At 41.6% G+C, this 16,006-nt stretch overlaps 1 protein-coding gene across 1 annotated transcript in view; it reads left to right on the top strand.

Annotated features, from left to right (window-relative positions):
* LOC140736584 (interleukin-12 receptor subunit beta-2-like) overlaps positions 1–16,006 on the top strand; it is a 90,393-nt gene that overhangs the window by 8,357 nt on the left and 66,030 nt on the right. Inside the window, exons 3-4 of the mRNA XM_073062403.1 lie at positions 7,939–8,108; positions 12,616–12,770. Coding sequence (XP_072918504.1) covers positions 7,939–8,108; positions 12,616–12,770 — 325 coding nt within the window. The remainder of the gene's footprint in view (positions 1–7,938; positions 8,109–12,615; positions 12,771–16,006) is intronic.

The raw sequence follows: 16,006 nt of genomic DNA, 5'->3' as shown, positions 1-16,006 counted from the left end.
AACCTCATCTGCCAACCCAGCAGACTTCTTCAAAGTAATGGCATCCTTTTCATCTAGGACTGCCCTCATTTCATTATCAGGAACACCTTTAAAATTTTCAACTTCTTCAAACAGTTCTGCCAAACCAGACAGATCATCCATGTCCAACCCTGGACCTTCTAACAGCCTTATCTGTTTCTCATCTTTACTCCGTGCCTCTATAAATTTCCTCCTGGCTAAGGGCAGGTCTACCTCCTCTCCCTTACTCTCTTTCACTTTCCTATTCTCCGTTTTACCACCCTCTAACTCCTCTTGGTACAGGGTCGGTAAAAACATCTCAGCCAAATCGATACTGGCCTCTTTCTCAGCTGCCTTTCTCGACATGCTGCGAGTGGTCGCGCATGCGGGATAGATCTTTGAATCTAGGGGCGGGTCCTCAACACTTACAGGCTGGCTCGTCAGCTCCATGGCCGACCAAACGTCACCACCAGCTAAATCGTTACCCAGAAGGAGGTCTACATCAGTTCTCGGGAATTCTGATCGCACCCCTATTTCAACTGGTCCAGATACCAGCTCACAATTTATAATGATCCTATGCAAGGGCACCGCTTCTGTCCCTTTTCCTATGCCTCTCAAAGCTACCTCTCCAGTCTCCTGGTGCGTCTAAAGGGGTTGTTCCCCAGACCCTCTTTTATCCTTACTCACGGGGTCTCAGATGTCAATCAGGTTGGGATGATGCAATCCCTCAACCAGCCCACTCTGGTCATCTCCTGAGGGCTTCAATGAATAGTACAGTACTCAATACACAATTCCGTCTCCAAGAGACAATAGCTGTTATCAGTGGCTCCGTTTCGCTGAGGCCAGGACACATTCCAAACCCTGTGTATTCTGCGTGTCTCTCTCTCATTTCCTGGGTCCCAGACCCGAATTAATAGCGATCTTGCGATTCTCAAAAAGGAGGGGGCGACTTTGTACCCTTCGGCCCCTCAGAGTTGCTGCAAATTCATAACAAGAGAATTAAGAGTGAGGAAGATACAAAGGAATATAAATGGTTAAGTGAAGGGGTAGAGATGTGACAAATGGAGGATAATGTGTGGAATATATGAATTTGTTCAATTAAGTGGGAAAAATTAAAATTGGTGGGCGATTACAGAGCTCGAAAATGCAAAGGAATTGGTGTGTCCTAGGAAAGATTAAAAAAATTATTCATTGCTAAAGGAATTGAATTCAAAAGTAGAGAGCTAATGTTTTGGTTGTCTGGCATGCTAGTAAGACCACATCTGGAGTATTGCTTAAGTATTGATCTCCTTACTTAAGGATGGATATAAATCTTTTGAAGCTGTTCAGAGAAAGTTTGTTATATTAATACTCGAAGCTGGAAGGTTATCCTCTGTATAAAAGTTGGATAGGTTAGTCTTGGATTTGCTTGTGTTTAGAAAGGTGAAAAGAGATTTAATTGAAACATGGAAGATCTGGAGGGAATTAGACAGAGTAACGTGGAGAGGATATAATAATCTAGAACTGGGCTTTGCCTTTAACAGTTTGCCCATTTGAGATTGAGATGGTATCTTCTCTCATTGGTTCATGTCTTTGCTATTCCCTTACAAAAGGAGTTTCTGCAAATATTTTGACAATGGAGGATGACATATAGTTGATAAGTAGGGGGTAAAGGTTGTAATCAGATCAGCTATGATCTTACTAAACAGCACAGGCTCGTTAGGGTGAGTGGGTCAGCTTGTAGTGTAGCTTGAATCAGGATGGGTTGCTTGGGGTGCTTGAAACAATATTTTAAAATGTCTTGATAGTCATGTAAAGCGCCTTGAAAAAGTATTCAGCCCCAATTCTTTGTTTACTTAAAAAAATATTACAACCAGAGATTTTGATCAATTCAATTGAAAATTTTTATTTGTGAATCACTGTGGAGCCCAAAAAACAGGGGAAACTGGGAAGCATGAAAAACTAAAAATTCAAAAGCTGAAATGTCAGCTGTCCTGACGAAGGGTCTCGGCCCAAAACGTCGACAGTGCTTCTCCCTATCAATGCTGCCTGGCCTGCTGTGTTCCACCAGCATTTTGTGTGTGTTGTAGTTCAGAAGTGTTCATCCCTCTTTGCTCAGTACTTAGTTGAACCACCTCTCACAGATATTACATCCAGGAGTCTTTTTGGATAAGTTTCTATTAGCTCTGCACAACATGATGGAGCAAGATTCACCCATTTCTCCCTGAAAAATTGCTCAGGCTATGCCAGGTTAGTTGAGGAGCAGTGGCAGACTGTAACTTTAAGGTCTTGCCAGAGATGTTCAATCAGGTTCAAGTCAAGTCAAGTCACTTTTTATTGTCATTTCGACCATAACTGCTGGTACAGTACATAGTAAAAATGAGACAATGTTTTTTCAGGACCATGGTGCTACATGACACAGTACAGAAACTAGACTGAACTACGTAAAAAACAACACAGAAAAAAACTATTAGACTGCAGACCTACCCAGGACTGCATAAAGTGCACAAAACAGTGCAGGCATTACAATAAATAATAAACAGGACAATAGGGCAGTAAGGTGTCAGTCCAGGCTCTGGGTATTGAGGAGTCTGATAGCTTGGGGGAAGAAACTGTTACATAGTCTGGTTGTGAGAACCCAAATGCTTCGGTGCCTTTTCCCAGATGTCAGGAGGGAGAAGAGTTTGTATGAGGGGTACATGGGGTCCTTCATAATGCTGTTTGCTTTGCGGATGCAGCGTGTAGTGTAAATGTCCGTAATGGCGGGAAGCGAGACCCCGATGATCTTCTCAGCTGACCTCACTATCCGCTGCAGGGTCTTGCGATCCGAGATGGTGCAATTTCTGAACCAGGCAGTGATGCAGCTGCTCAGGATGCTCTCAATACAACCTCTGTAGAATGTGATGAGGATGGGAGGAAGGGGTAGGAGATGGACTTCCCTCAGCCTTCACAGAAAGTAGAGACACTGCTGGCTTTCTGACTGGGCCACTGAAGGACATCCATTTTCTTTGTTTGAAGCCACTCCGTAGTCGCTCTGGCAGTGTGCCTTGGGGCTTTGTCCTGCTGAAAGACGAACGTCCTCCCCAGTTTAAGCTTTCTGGCAGAGGCTAGCAGGTTTTAATCCAGGATCTTTCTGTCTTTAGTAGCATTCATCTTCCCATCAATCCAGACCAGCTTTCCAATCCCTGCTGTTGAAAAGTATCCCCAAAGTAGGATGCTACCTCCACCATACTTTACACTAGGGAATGGTATTACCTGGCTGATGCACAGTATTAGATTTGCACCAGAAGTACCACTAAGAAAAAGCATATCCTTACCTGTAAACTTTGCAAAGTGTCACTTAGAAGATACCATAAAGATGACAAAGGGCTTGTGGTTGGATGAGACTAAAGTGAAACTTTCTGGCATCAACACTAAACAACACATACGTGAAACATTGCAGAACCACCTTCCTGGCCATTGAATCTCACTGTAGACCTCATTTGCCCAGTCCACTGGAACTGACTTTACAGGGTAGGACAGGCATGTCCCTGTCTCACCAGCGTATGAATCCCTCACCTGGTTTAGTCCGTCAGTTGAAGCAGTGTACCAGGGTGCGGCTGCTGTTGAATGCAAACAGCTACTTGGAGCCACGGGTGAGAGCTGAGTGTCCAGTAGAGACCAAAGGTATCCTTCAAAATGATCGTCAATATCTTCAAATTTTTGTAGTTCCAAATTTGTTGAAGTAGTGAAGTTGTTTCATTTTCACTCCGGGTGGTTTCTAGCATTTCCAAGTCTGAATTCTTGAAACCACAGTGAGCAAAACAGTTCTAAGTTGTCTTACTGCTTATTTCTCACCAACTATCAGTGATTTTTGAATACAAACACACGCAAATGACGCCATTTAAAAACTGTAGTGTGTACTGGCCCCACAAGCACATGCAACCGACACTAGTTAGAAACTGTTCTGCAACAGGCTCCTCTCCCAATTAATTGGCACCGTGCCCCAAATAAACAAAGAGAATCCTTGATTAGTTTTTGTTCTTTAAGAGTAGTCCCAAATAAGCAGCTATCCTGATTAATTGATGTCCCAATTAACCGGAATCCACTGTAGTATATACAGAAAAACTGAAATGTGTAAGGCCAGTAACTAAACTTGAAGTAGAACAAGTCCTTTTATGAATAGCATGGATGTACAAAAATTAATGGCCTCTTTATATGGCTTCCTAACTCCATTTTATACCAATGTTAGGTGACATGCGTGAGCATTTTACACATATACTTGAAGAATGAGGAGGTTTTTCCTCATCACAAAATGAATGTCACATTGGTATATTTCCATGCCCAAATTAAGCATGAATAAGTACTGACCATAAGTTGTTTTTTTCATTGAACTTTCCTTATTACTGGCATTTGCTGTGCATTTCTGTGGAAAGATGCATTGTGGTCAGAGATGCTGGGCCTGCAAAACCGAAAGAATATTTTGTATTTACAGCATTCCTATCAGTAGTAATTTGGTAACCCTGCGGCAGGATACCTTGTTCTATTAGATTAATTTATAAATCTTTTTTTCTGGCACTTATTTGTTTCTTTAAAACGTCATCTGTGGCCAGGATAATTCTAGCCACAAAACCGAGCTGTCACTGTACGTTGATTTTCAATTGAAGTTCTTATTTCGAGAATAACTAATCAAGTGTTAAACCATGAGTTCCTCTGGTAATTAACCTCAACTACAGGCTTGCAAAGCTGAAAGTGAAACCCTCCAAATGGTAATGGATTTGTTAATGTATCTGTGAGCATTATTTAGTGAAGTATTACTATCAAGGTGAAAAATGCCCACCTTTTACTGAGAATGATCAATGGATTGAGCCATGCTCCATTTATGACCTGTCCATTATTCTGGTACAAGTGCCTGAGGTAATGTTCAGACAAGAAAGCAAATGTTGTTTGGGATAGTGTTGAGGAGCTTACTGCCTACTAAAAATCTCTCCACCACAAAAAGCTGCTGAGATAAATTCAACTAAAATTTCAAAACTGTGATTGACGGATACTTATCATGTAATGTAACAAAAGGTTATGAAACCGAAAATGCCACATGGAGTGAACTCTGGAGCATCATCCAGATTGCATTGCGTTGGTTTCCATGGCATCCAGCTTTATCATGCCGTCATCTCCCATGTTCCACCGTTCTTCTCTACCCTGTTGTTTCCAAGTTGTCAGCGCTGCTAATCTGACATTCAGAAATGAATGAACACAGCAATTTTCTAAATAACTACAGGAAAGTCAAAGCAAGAGTCTTCAATCAGTGCCATAAATTCCCTGAAGGCTTCCTCGTCCTCAACCCCAGTTCCCGGCCTTCTCCCCGTAACCTTTGATGCCATGTCCAATCAAGAACCTATCAACCTCTGCCTTAAATACACCCAATGACCTGGCCTCCATAGCTGCATGTGACAACAAATTCCACAAATTCACCACACTCTGGCTAAAGAAATTTCTCTGCATCTCTGTTTTGAAAGGGTGTTCCTCTATCCTGAGGTTGTGCCCTTTTGTCCTAGACTCTCCCACCATGGGAAACATCCTTTCCACATCTACTCTGTCTAGGCCTTTCAACATTTGAAAGGTTTCAATGAGATCCCCCCTCATTCTTCTGAATTCCCGCGAGTACAGACTCAGAGCCATTAAACGTTCTTTGTATGATATGCCTTTAACTCCTGGAATCATCCTTGTGAACCTCCTCTGGACCCTCCCCAATGCCGGCACATCTTTTCTAAGATGAGGGGCCGAAAACTGGTCACAATACGCAAGGTGACGTCTCACCAGTGCCTTATAAAGCCTCAGCATCACATCCTTGCTCTCGTATTCTATACCTCTTGAAGTGAATGCTAACATTTGCCTTCCTCACCACTGACTCAACCTGCAAGTTAATCTTTAGGGTGTTCTGCACAAGGACTCCCAAGTCCCTCTGCATCTCAGATTCCTGGATCTTCTCCCCGTTTAGAAAATAGTCCGCACATCTATTTCTACTACCAAAGTGCACGACCATGCATTTTCCAACACTGTGTTTCATTTGCCACTTTCTTGCCCGTTCTCGTAATCTAAGTCCTCCTACATCCTACCTGTTTCCTCAGCACTACCTGCCCCTCCTCTAATCTTCATATCATCTTTGTAAAATTTATTTATTACCACAAATAAATTTACAAATAATAAAGTGCATATACAATACAAGTTAAGAAGTAAACAGTGTAACGCTACTGCCATTTCATGCGTGATGAGACCTGAGTGGCGGCAGGGAGTTTAGCAGTCTTACAGCCTGGGTGAAGAAGCTTTTCCCCATCCTAACAGTTCTTGTCCTAACACTACGGGACCTCTTGCCCGATGGTAGGGGGTCAAAGGGATTGTAGGATGGATGGGATGGATCATTGACAATGCTAAGGGCTCTTCATGTGCAGAGCTCCAGATAAATAACTCTGATGAGTGGAAAAGAGACCTCAGTGACCCTCTCAGCAGTCCTTGCAATCCTTTTCCGGACTTGTGGTCAGATGCCTTGCAATTCCTGTACGAGACGGTGATGCAGCTGGTCAGGACCCTGTTGTTAGGGCTCCAGTAGAAATTGATTAAAATGGAAAGGGGCAGGAAGCCTCACTCACCTCAGTCTGCCCAGGAAGGAGAGATGCTGCTGTGTTTCCTTGACCAAAGGGTTGGTGCTGAGGGCCCAGGTGAAATTGCTTGTTCACTTCTACTCTTTGACCTATTAAAATCCTCACTTGAAGTGACACTTCAGTTTTAAAACCTCCCCAAGCCTTGACTGATGCTATCTGTAACACCTTCTATCCTGACAAATTACTGAGATATCGATTCTCCACCAATAGTCTCTTGAACATCCCCAAATACAGTCACTTCACAAATGGCTGCCATGCCTTCAGATATCAAATTTTGGAGTTTATGCCTTTCTTCCTGTTATTTCTCCTACAAAATAAATAAATAAAGATGCATACATCAGGATGCTCTTTATCGATTAAAGCTCAGCATTTAATATCATCGTCCCTTCAAAACTCCAAGACCTGGGCCTCCATACTGTCTTGTACAATTGGATCCTGGATTTCCTTCCAGCAGACTCCAGTCAGTTCAGATTGGCAAAAACATCTCCTCCACAATCTCTGTCAGCGCAGGAACACCACAGGGATGTGTGCTCTACTCACTTTACACCTATGATGGGTGTGGTTAAGTACAGCTCCAACATCATATTCAAGTTTGCTGTGCGGGCTGTATCAAAGGTGGTGATGAATCAGCATACAGGAGGGAGATTGAAAATTTGGCTGTGTGGTGTAATAACAACAACCTCTCACTCAACGTCATTAAGACCAAGGAACTGATTGTAGACTTCAGGAGAGGGAAACCAGAGATCCATGAACCAGTAATCATCAGAGAATCAGAGGTGGAGAGGGTCAGTAACTTTAAATTCCTGGGAGTCCCTATCTCAGAGGACCTGGCCTGGACCCATCATATAAATATAATTGCAAAGAAAGCACAACAGTACCTCTCCCTCCTCAGGATTCTGCTGAGGTTCAGCATAACATTAGACAACCTTGGCAAATTTCTATAGATGTACCCCTCAACCATCAGGCTCTTGAACAAAAGGAGATAATCACACTCATTTTACTTCTGGTGTTCCCACAACCGATGCTCTCGCTTTAAGGACTATCTATCTTGTTATTTCATGCTCATTATTTATTGCCATTTATTTATATTTGCATTTTGCACAGTTTGTTGTTCATTGATCCTGTTTACAGTCACTGTTCTATAGATTTGCCTAGTATGCCCACTCAAAAAAGTAATCTCAATTGTATGTGGTGACATGTATGTACTCTGATAATAAATTTTACTTTGAACTTTGATTCTAAGAAAACTTATGACCCTTTGATTTTGTGAAAGAGATTGCACAGCTGTAACACAGTATGACAGCTGTATTATCTTGTGTTACAGCGTGAAAACTGGAGAAGAACAGAGATTTACAGCAGAATCCAGAAACAGCTGTGTCACTGTCCCCAGACACCATCTCAAAGACGCCTTGGAATACAAGGTTTGGGTGCAAGCTGTGAATGCATTAGGAAATGCAACGTCCAGGCTGTTAACTTTTGAGCTCAATGATATAGGTAAGAGTTATAACTGAAATACAAACCTCATTTCCAGAAAAGTTGGGATATTTTCCAAAATGCAATAAAAACAAAAATCTGTGATATGTTAATTCACATGAACCTTTATTTAACTGACAAAAGTACAAAGAAAAGATTTTCAATAGTTTTACTGACCAACTTAATTGTATTTTGTAAATATACACAAATTTAGAATTTGATGGCTGCAACACACTCAACAAAAGTTGGGACAGAGTGAAAATAAGATTGAAAAGTGCACAGAATATTCAAGTAACACCGGGTTGGAAGACTCCACATTAAGCAGGCTTGACTGGGTATAAAAGTAGCGTCCATCAAAGGCTCAGTCTTTGCAAGCAAGGATGGGTTGAGGCTCACCCCTTTGTGCCAAAATTCGTGAGAGAATTGTTAGTCAGTTCAAAAGGAACATTTCTTAATGCAAGATTGCAGAGAATTTAGGTCTTTCAACATCTACAGTACATAATATTGTGAAAAGATTCAGAGAATTCAGAGACATCTCAGTGTGTAAAGGGCAAGGTCGGAAACCACTGTCGAATGCATGTGATCTTCGAGCCCTCGGGCGGCACTGCCTAAGAAACCGTCATGCTACTGTGACAATTATAGCCACCTGGACTCGGGAGTACTTCAGAAAACCATTGTCACTTAACACAGTCCGTCGCTGCATCCAGAAATGCAACTTGAAACTGTATTACGCAAGGAGGAAGCCATACATCAACTCTATGCAGAAACGCCGGCGAGTTCTCTGGGCGCGAGCTCATCTCAGATGGACCAAAAGACTGTGGAACCATGTGCTGTGATCAGATGAGTCCACATTTCAGCTAGTTTTCGGAAAAAACGGGCATCGAGTTCTCCGTGCCAAAGATGAAAACAGCCATCCTGATTTTTATTTATTTATTTATTTATTTATTTATTTATTTCATTAGTTTTTTTATTAGTTTTTCAAAACATTTTACAAATTAAAAACTCCAAATCCCAATGAGGAACATTAATACAGTGCAAAATTAAGCATACAATAACAATATGCTACAAAGGAAGAGAATTAACAAAAAAGCACCTAAATTAAAGCCAAGTAAGCTTAGTATCCTCCCCAAGCCCCACAACACAAGAAAAAACAACAACAACTCCAGACCAACTGCAACTCAATATAGGGAGTATAAGTCAGAACAGTCAAACTCCCAGACTGTGAATACACTTAGCAACAGAGGATAATAATGCCTACTACCAGAAAAAAAAGGGAGCTGAAAGCAAGGGAAGAAGAAAAAGAAACAAAACCCCTAGTCAAGAGGAAGGTTATGAAAGTACTCGATAAAAGGTCCCCAGACCTTATGGAACTTTAGATCCAAATTCAGAACTGAATAATGAATTTTTTCGAGGTCCAAGCAGGCCATAATGTCGTTAAGCCATTGCGCATGAGTGGGCGGGGCAACATCTCTCCATCTAAGGAGGATCAAGCGTCTAGCCAGGAGAGAGGCAAAGGATAATATTCGGCATTTGGTCGGACCCAGACATAAATCTGTCTCGCCCCAAAAACCGAACAGAGCAATTAAGGGGTTCGGTTCTAGGCGCTGATTCAGAATACACGATAACGTAGTGAAGACATCTTTCCAGAATTTCTGCAAACTAGGACAGAACCAGTACATATGGATGAGAGAGGCCACGCCCCTCTTGCATTTATCACAGAGCGGACTAATGCTAGGGTAGAATCGAGATAGTTTAGATTTAGACATATGGGCTCTATGAACAATCTTAAACTGTAAAAGGCATTGGCGAGCTGAAAGGGAGGTTGAGTTAACCAATTTGAGAACTGAGTCCCAGCTCTCCTCGGATAAGGAGATATTTAAATTCTGCTCCCAGGCCATTTTAATTTTATCCACAGGGGCCCGTCGTAAGGCTGCTAGTTTATCTCGGATAATTGATATTAAACCTTTACCTAGTGGATTGATGGAAAGAAATAGGTTCATAGCATTTTTCACAGGCATTTCAGGAAAGTTAGGAATTAAAGGAGCAATAAAGTGTCGGATTTGGAGATATCTGAAAAAGTGAGCGTTAGGCAGGTTGAACTTAACAGAGGGCTGCTGAAAAGAGGTGAAGCAATTATCAATGAAAAGATCTTCAAAATGTCTAATGCCCTTCCTGTACCAAACATGGAATGCTGAATCGTACGTAGTAGATAAAAAAAGGTAATTATGTGCGACAGGGCTGGAAACGGAGAACCCCTGGAAGCCATAGCATTTCCTGAACTGAGCCCATATACGCAAAGTGTGTCTTACCAGAGGATTAGCTATTGATCTGGGCAGACTACTAGGGAGTGCAGAGCCAAGAAGTGCAGAGATAGATAATTCTTTAGTGGAGCTCAACTCCATTGCCACCCAGTTAGGGCACTCAGGTTGGCCGTGGAAGAAAGACCAAAAGGTAGCACAGCGTATATTAGCTGCCCAGTAATATAAGCGAAAGTTAGGTAAAGCCATGCCACCCTCTTTTTTAGATTTTTGGAGATGTATTTTATTAATTCTAGAATGCTTATTCTGCCACAAATATGACAAAATAATAGAGTCTAAGGAATCAAAAAAAGATTTAGGAATAAAAATTGGGATAGATTGAAATAAGTATAAAAATTGGGGGAGAACATACATTTTAACAACATTAATATGACCTACCAAAGACATAGATAGAGGTGACCATTGTACCAGATTCTGTTTTATAGCATATGAAAGATTGGCAAAGTTTTCACGAAAGAGATCTTTAAACTTCTTTGTGACTGTAATTCCAAGATAAGTAAATTGATTATGGACTACTTTAAAAGGGAGATCACGAAATGTTAGTTCCTGATTTTTATCAGCGAAAGGTGCAAAAGCCAGCATCTGTGATGGTATGGGGGTGCATCAGTGCCCACGGTATGGGTGAGTTGCATGTATGTGAAGGTACCATTGACTCTGAGGCGTATATTAGGATTTTAGAGAGACATATGTTGCCATCAAGGCGACGTCTCTTCCCTGGACGTCCATGCTTATTTCAGCAGGACAATGCCAGACCACATTCTGCACGGGCTACAACAGCGTGGCTTTGTAGACACAGAGTGCATGTGCTTGACTGGCCTGCTGCCAGTCCAGATCTATCTCCTATTGAAAATGTATGGCGCATCATGAAGAGGAGAATCAGACAACGGAGACCATGGACTGTTGAGCAGCTGAAGTCTTATATCAAGCGAGAATGGACAAAATTTCCAATTGCAAATCTACTACAATTAGTATCCTCAGTTCCAAAATGATTAAAAAGTGTAATTAAAAGGAAAGGTGATGTAACACAATGGTAAACATGCCTCTGTCCCAACTTTTGTTGAGTGTGTTGCAGCCATCAAATTCTAAATTTGTGTATATTTACAAAATACAATTAAGTTGGTCAGTAAAACTATTGAAAATCTTTTCTTTGTACTTTTGTCAGTTAAATAAAGGTTCACGTGAATTAACATATCACAGATTTTTGTTTTTATTGCATTTTGGAAAATATCCCAAATTTTCTGGAAATGGGGTTTATAGTTACAGATATATTTTACTATCTGTAATTTCAGGGCTCGCGACTCTGGTTCAGTAGGTGTAGAGTACATTTAAGCAATTTATTGTTGAGCCACTTAGGTAGAAACGTGTAGTCTCCCTAATAACCATCATCTAATTCCTGAGGGCAAATACATTTTTGTAGATCTTGGGTGTGAACAAGACAGGACTTACATAATGAATCACAACTCTGAACAAACCGAAGGACTTACTGTTTAAACTGTGGCCATTCCAATTTATTCTTGCAGTCACCTTGACACAAGTAAGAGAGATGACAAAGTGAATTTCATATTGGGGCCCATGTGTATGCCGTTCAAGGCCAGCATGAAGGTTTGCATAATGATCCAATGAAGCTCAATCTCCACTTGACCCAGATTTGCTGTCAACAGGGAAATGTGAGACCCGGTGGGGATCAGGAACTGTTCAGGAAGCAAGTAGTGCTTTAAAAATCATTTGAAATCATAAGGAATTTCCAACCCTGAGTTCCAGAGCCGCCCGATACAAAATTTACTGTAATTTGAAACCACGGTCACCAGTGACATAGGACTCAGTGAAACTCTCCACTTGAAAGGAATTACTTCGGACTCCACAGAAGTTTGTCAGGTTACTAGTGGAGGCCACCGGTGGGTATAATTAGCTGTAACTAACCTAAGGAGTATTATGGCTTTGATCGTGAATATATAGGTAAGCGCAAAAGCTGCAAACATATCCTGCACATGTCTGCTAGGTTGAATGTCCTCTGAAATTCTTCTGGAGGACTGCCATAACTTTGGCAGAAGACTAGAATGTCTGAAGCACTGCAAGATGGAATTCTGCACTAATGGAACCTGGCACAAAATAAATTCCCATGACCATCTTTTACAGAGGAGGGGAGAAAGTTGGGAGAATTATAATCTAATTTCAATGCCAATTTCTAACAATATCTTCCATTCAAATAGTTGTGCCTGACACTCCTGAAATCATAAAAGCTGAATTTCTAAACAATTCATCATGCAAGGCCATTATTCACTGGAAAAAATCAACACCAAGTGCAAAATGTGATGTTGAAGTGAAATATAAAGTAACGTCAGAGCCGGAAATCAGCTGGACTCTGGTAGGTTCCAGATTTGTTGCAGAATTCAGATTTACATTGTTTATATCGTTCTTTTATGTCTTTCTGGTCCTCCCTGGACAGGATTAGTAATAAATTTTCACCAAGACCGATAGATGGTGTCAGATTCCTTATTTAGAGGCATAAGATAATATTCACAAATGGAAAAATTGTACTGAATGGAATTGAATTTCTAATTAACCTCTCTTCTTCCTGCAACTGCCATGCCTTTTACGCTGCTTTTAACCAACAAATATGCTCCTGCAGATCTTTTAGGAATCATTTCAACCTTGAATTTGGTACGATGGATGTGGGGTGGAGGAATCTCGAGACAAGCTTTATTTTTTACTTTTGAAAACTTTGTCGTAGTTCTGCACTTTCCTCTCCTCTGTGGGTTCTGACGTGGCAGATGAGGCCAGTGAGGAAGCTACAAACTGTGCCACAGCTGGGGCAAAAGGTGCTTGATGGAGAGGTAGTATAGTGTGTTCCTCTGGCATTCAAACAAGGCAGAATCCATACATGGAACTATTACAGAGACTTGGATGTCTCAGGGGCTGCTGAGTGTGCTAGGCTTTAGATGTTTCAAAAAAGGCAGGAAGGCAGGCAAAAGAGGTGGGGTGTGGCATTGTTAATCAGGGATAGTGTCATGAAAAGGAGGAAGTAATGGAAGGGTTATCTACTAATTCAGTGTGGGTGGAAGTCAGAAACAGGAAGGACCAATACTTCTACTGGGTGCTTTTTATAGACCTCCCCAATAGTAATTGAGGAGCAGATAGGGAAGCAGATTCTGGAACAGTGCAATAATAATAGGGTTGTTGTAATGGGAGATTTAACTTTCCTAATATTGACAGGCATCCCCTTAGAGCAAGGGGTTTAGATGGGGTGGAATTTGTTAGGTATGTTCTGGAAGGTTTCCTGACACAATATGTAGATAAGCCTACTAGAGGAGAGGTTTTACTTGATCTGGTATTGGGAAATTAACCTCTCCCAGTGGGAGAGCATTTTGGAGGTAGTGATCACAACTCTATCTCCTTAACCATAGCGCTGGAGCAGACAATTTGGGAAAATACTTAATGAGTTTAGGGGGAAATGTGATGCTATTAGGTAGGAACTTGGGAGCATAAATTGGGAGCAGATGTTCTCTAGGAAACGCACAGTAGAAATGTGGCAAATGTTCAAGGAACTTTTACATGGAATTCTGCATAGGTATGTTCCATTGAGGCAGGGAAAGGATGGTAGGGTAAAAGAACCATGGTGTACCAAGAATGTGAAAAATTTAGTTAAGAAGAAAAGAACAGTTGATAAAAGGTTCAAGAAACTAGGTGCTGATAAAGTTCTAGAAAATTACAAGTTTGCCAGTTTAAGAATGAAATTAGGAGAGCTAGAAGGAGCCATGAGAAGGTCTTGGTGAACAGGAATAAGGAGAACCCCAGAGCATTCTACAAGTATGTGAAGAGTAAGAGGATGAGCCATGTGAGAATAGGACCAATCAGGTGCAATAATGTGCATGGAGTCAGAAGAGGTATTAAATGAATACTTTGTTTCAGTATTCACCAGGGAAAAGGACCTTAGCAATTGTGGGGATGACTTACAGTGGACTGAAATGCTTGAGCATATAAACATTAAGAAGGAGAATGTGCTGGAGCTTTTGAAAGACATTGAGTTAGATAAGTTGCCGGAACTGGACAAGATATACTCCAAGCTACTGTGTGAAGCAAGGGAGGAGATTGCTGAGCCTCTGGCGATGATCTTTGCATCATCAGTGGGAGAGGGAGAAGTACCAGAGGATTGGAGGATTGCAAATGTTATTCCCTAGTTCAAGAAAGGGAGTAGAAATAACCCTGGAAATTATACACCAGTGAGTCTTAATTCAGTGGTGGGCAAGTTGTTGGAGAAGTTCCTGAGGATTTATGAGCATTTGGAGAGAAATAATCTGATTAGGGATACTCAGCATGGCTTTGTCAAGGACAGGTCATGCCTTACGAGCCTGACTGAGTTCGCAGAAGAATTAACAAAACACATTGTTGAAGGTAGAGCAGTGGATGTAGTGGATATGGATTTCAGTAAGGCACTTGATAAGGTTCCCCATGCAAGGCTCATTCAGAAAGTAATGAGGCATGGGATCCAAGGAGACCTTGCTTTGTGGATCCAGAATTGGTTTGCTCACAAAAGGCAAAGAGTGGTTGTAGATGGTTCATATTCTGCATGGAGGTCGGTGACCAGTGGTGTTCTGCAGGGATCTGTTCTGGGACCCCTGCTCTTTGTGATTTTTATAAATCACCTGGATGAAGAAGTAGAAGGGTGGGTTAGTAAGTTTGCTGATGACACAAAAGTTGGGGGTGTTGTTGATAGTCTGGAGGGTTGTCAGAGGTTACAACAGGACATTGATAGGATGCAGAACTGGGCTAAGAAGTGGCAGATGGAGTTCAACCCAGATAACTGTGAAGCGGTTCATTTTGGTAGGTCATATTTGAAGGCAGGATACAATATTAATTTTCAGACTCGTGGTAGTGTGGAGGATCAGAGAGATCTTGGGGTCCGTGTCCATAGGACACTCAAAGCAGCTGCACAGATTGACAGTGTTGTTAAGATGGCATATGGGTGTTGGCATTCATCAACCGTGTGTTTGAGTTCAAGAGCCATGAGGTAATGTTACAGCTATATAAGACCTTGATGGGACCCCACTTGGGGTACTGTGTTCAATTCTTGTTAGTCTATAGTATGTGGATACTACAGAGAGAGTACAGAGGAAATTTACAAGGATTTTACCTGGATTGGAGAGTGTACCTTATGAGAATAGGTTGAGTTAACTTGACCTTTTCTCCTTGGAGCAATGGAGGATGAGAAATGACCTGATAGAGATGGTTTAGATGATGAGAGGGATTGATTTTTTCCAGGGCTGAAATGGCTAAGACAAGTTTTAAGGTGCTTGGAAGTAGGTACAGAGGGGATGTGAGGGCTCAGTTTTTCACATAGTGAGTCATGGGTGTGTGGAATGCACTGCCAGGGATGTGGTGGAGATGGATACAATAGGGTCTTTTAGGAGACTCTTTGATAGGTACATGGAGCTTAGAAAAATAGAGGGCTATTCAGTGGGGTAATTCCAGGCTGTCTCCAGAGTAGGTAACATGGTTGGCACAACATTGTGGGCCGAAGGGCCTGTAATGTGCTGTAGATTTCTATGTTCCATGTTCTATGATATTATATTTTTTTCTCGGAGACTTTGAGAATAGTTCTGA

This window comes from Hemitrygon akajei, chromosome 12, assembly GCF_048418815.1.
Source record: "Hemitrygon akajei chromosome 12, sHemAka1.3, whole genome shotgun sequence".
Classification (NCBI taxonomy): Eukaryota; Metazoa; Chordata; class Chondrichthyes; order Myliobatiformes; family Dasyatidae; genus Hemitrygon; species Hemitrygon akajei.
The sequence above is the reverse complement of the archived record's forward strand: the minus strand, read 5'-3'. Positions and strand labels throughout refer to the sequence as shown.